The sequence below is a fragment of the Haplochromis burtoni genome, unplaced genomic scaffold (genome assembly GCF_018398535.1).
Source record: "Haplochromis burtoni strain Fernald_Lab_line unplaced genomic scaffold, NCSU_Asbu1 Contig_780, whole genome shotgun sequence".
NCBI classification, from domain to species: domain Eukaryota; kingdom Metazoa; phylum Chordata; class Actinopteri; order Cichliformes; family Cichlidae; genus Haplochromis; species Haplochromis burtoni.
In genome coordinates, this window is record NW_024583141.1 from 25,593 (window position 1) to 29,450 (window position 3,858).

General features: G+C 39.1%; 1 protein-coding gene across 1 annotated transcript in view; it reads right to left on the bottom strand.

The window, feature by feature from the left end:
* Positions 1–974, bottom strand: part of LOC102306925 (SH3 domain-containing protein 19) — a gene marked incomplete at its 3' end in the record, with an annotated part of 25,952 nt that extends 24,978 nt beyond the window's left edge. Inside the window, 1 exon segment of the mRNA XM_042215637.1 lies at positions 406–974. Coding sequence (XP_042071571.1) covers positions 406–496 — 91 coding nt within the window.
* Between the last annotated feature and the right edge of the window lie 2,884 nt (positions 975–3,858).

The following is a 3,858-nucleotide window of genomic DNA, read 5'->3' on the forward strand; positions in this document are numbered from 1 at the left end:
ACTGCACATTATATGCATGTCAAGGTGCCGTTTTATCAGTGCTGTGATAGATTTTGCGGGGATGCTAAACATTCACAGACGAGGAAGGGAGGGGGAGGGGGGGGGGTCTGGGATCCCAGAGCTGCTAAACAGTATGTTAAGATACCTTTTAATAGAGCAAAAGTGAAACAGAAACATTACCACAATGTGAAAATAAAGAATAACAGAGAATAAACCTGACAGTTTGTTTGCTTTGAGCTTTATCGGTGGAAATGTGGTCATATAATATCAAACCTTGGGGGTTGCATTTCCTTCCAGACTCGTGACAGCTTATTTCTTCCTTATGTATTAATGAACTGGATGTCTATCAGGTGGAAACAGTTTAAAGCAAACGCATAAAGATGATGTTTGTGGCTCTTTCTTTACCTCTGGAGGCGTTGGGCTGTCGTCGGACCACTTGCTCCCGAGTGTCCCTCATCACGCTTTCCTCCTCTTCTTCTGAGCGTGCCTCGGCCATTTCTCCTTCTTCTTTTACAACCTTATTTTCTCACTTTCTGTCTTCCTCCTTCAAATTGCTTCTCCTGAGTGTCTGTGGGAAACTGGAGCTGTGTCAGAACAGAAGCAGCGGCGGCGACAGGCACATTATTTATTCTTCCTCTTGTTTTGGCTTCGTCGCCAACTTGCACCGCGAAAGCTCAAACACCGTCAACTTTAAAGCCCCAACATGACTTCCAGGGTTAGCTGAACACTTCCACCGCGTGTTCGGAAGATTTCGAGGCGAGAAAAAGCAGTCTGTAAAGTCTTAATATACAGACAACAACTATCTGTGCGGCGAGTTTCAGATGACACTTTCTCCAAGCTTCCCTGTTTTCCCTGGTCGCGAGCTCGGCGCTCTCCGACGCCGTGACGTCACCAACAGGGAAAAAAACGCGGAGAAGAAGAATAAATAAATATGGAGGATTAAACGTTTAGTTTAGTTAACTTAACGTCATGGTGTGCGGCAGTATGTGCTGGGAGAAGTAACCAGGTAAAGAGGCGGAAGAAGAGGATGAACATGGGTGGCGAAAAGTTGTTGTTGTTTTTTTAAAGTGCACCTGACCTAAACTGTAATATACCAACACGCAAAACGGCAAATATATAACTGCAAAGTAACAAAGGGGCCCAAAACAACTAGAAAAGCCTCAAAATGTCCTGAACGCCCAGACACAAAAAGTGGGAGAAAATGTTCTCCCACGTGCAAAAAGATGTGCAAAGAAACCCAGAATTTGAACAAAGAAGCACAAAAATCATTCAAAGTGACACAAAACAATCTGAAACATCTTCCACGGGGCGCAAATAGTGGTGCAAAGTAGTACAAAATAAACCAAAATGTCTTAAAATAGAAACAAAAGTTTGACAAAGAGATGCAGAATGCCTCAAAATGCCTTCAAACAAACAAACTAACTACATCACACAAAGTGACACCAAATGCTCTGAATCCTAATCAGAGGCACAAAGGTTGGACAAAGACACACTAAATAACCAAAACTTCTTCAAAAACTCAGAAACAAAATACCTCTGAAACATTTACAAATTTACAAACTACATAACACATAACGATAGGCATAGATAGACATAGGCATCATAATATTTTAAAAAAGGCATACATGCAGCACAAAGTATGCAGACAAAAGTGTGGGATGAAGAAATGCGAAACACAAAAATGAGAGGCAGAATGACCACTGTTAAGGGCAAAATGAGCTCAGAGAGGTGCAGAAAATGTAAACATGCTCAAAAACACAGACAGAACAAAAAAGACTTCAACGACAAACACACATACACAGAGCTATAAAATGACCACAGTGATGTAAAATAACTACATAGAATGCAACACTGCTACAGTGATGCAATCATCTGCAAAAATAGTAAGTAAAATCAGTACTAAGACATGCAAAGCTGCCACTTACAGTAGCTGCAAAGACACCAAAAGAAAGGAAAGAGAAGCAAAAGAACACCAACTGATGTCCAACAACGTCAAAGAAGCCCAAATCACAAATGTGAAACTACAAAATGTTGATGCTGAACAACTTAACATGATCCACAAAGTGACAGTAAAAATGTGGAAAATTGCAACAAAGGCTTAGGAAGCAATATTAAAGAATTTAGCTGATAACAGCTTACACTCTAAATACAGTCATGACTGAATTTGAATTGGCACTTTGGTTATACTGGCTGGGAAAGTTTGCTTACTATTATTCACCTACCTACTTGATTTCCACTTGATGTCCACACAGACTCGGGGGATGGTTAATGTTTAACATGAATCCTGAATTTATTAGTGTTTGCATCATTAATTCAGTTACGTCTACGTTGATTCTTGTAAATGTGTAATGGATTTCCAGTGTGCGTGTGGGCAGGAACAGGGTAAAGGTCTGGCTTTTAATAGACCATGAGTGAGACTATTGTATTGTTAAATGAGCCATGTAGTGCAAAGCTTCAGGGGTGTTAATTAAATCTTATTGAATGGATAACATACACTTTTTCATTCACCGTGTGTTTATACACCACTCTACATTTAATGATTTGTTATTACTATGATGAGCCTGGTTCTGGCTGAGGTTTCCTCATTTTAAAAGGGAGTTTTTCTTTCCCGCTGTCACCATAGCTCTTGCTCACAGGGGGTCCTCTTGTTGTTGCGGTATCTCTGTATTATTGGAAGGTCTTTACCTTACAATATTAAGCACCTTGAAATGAATTTTGTCATGATTTGGCAGAATATACATAAAAGTGAATTGAATATCTGCCTCTTAACAGATTAAGCTAATAACAAGTACTCTGAACTCTCTACAACTTTCTGCTGATTATTTTTTACTCACAAGACTCCAGTTACCTTTACTTCATATTTGTGAGGTATTGAGTTTGCAACATGTTTGTTAATTCAGGCAACTTAAAAAAATTTTACAGTTCTGTAGGATTGTAATTGCACAAAACCCCAGGTATCAGCATGTGGCTGTTTTCTTGTCCCTTCTACTTCAAAGTGCTTATGATGAAGTGACATTAAATAACCTTGAAGTTAGTTTTGTTACACACACAAAGCGATATATTGTATGCTTGATTCATCAAGAATTTGCAGCTCTCTGAGAGTTTCTACCAGTGAATGACCACATTTGTCCTCTGGAAGAATGCGGTCATTTGTATGCAGGTATACAAGTGACATACATAAATATACAGCATGCAGGCCGGCTTTAGAATAAAATATGTAAATGAGCACTACAGAAAGTTCTTCTTACTGTAAGTGCCTGTGTGCGCTGAGCTTTGCTCAAAACAGAATCTTCTTTCTGCACGGTAAATGTGAAGTGAAGTAAACTGAAACTTGGCACCACGCAGCTAAAAAACTCTCACATGACTAACACAGTGGAGAGATCAGGAGCCTGAGTCAGAATAACACAGGTGAACACACAGGAAGTATGTAATCAGACATTAACAGTGTCTAGAATAGCAGTGAAGCTAATGTGTTCTCTTTTGTGCTTTGGAGTTGAGGGATTTTCAGAGATCTTTTCTATTTTCTGTCTAGCTCCATTGTGACTGCCTTTCATTTAATGAGGCGGATTTTCAAAGATGACAATTTAAATCATCACAATGATGATTCTGTAGCAATTACACAGTGCAACTCTTGAGCAAGTTACTTTATTAAAATGCTGATCATTATTAAGAATAATACACAGTCAGTCCATAATTAATCAAGTGCAGTTTCAATGGTCTGCCACAAGAGGGCACTGCTGATAAATGTAGAGGAAAGGTTAACCAAGAACACGCTGGTGTCCAAACTTTGGGGTAAAAACTTAAGTATTAAAATATTTGCACGGCTTTACCAAAGTTGAAGCTTAAAGAAAAAAAAAA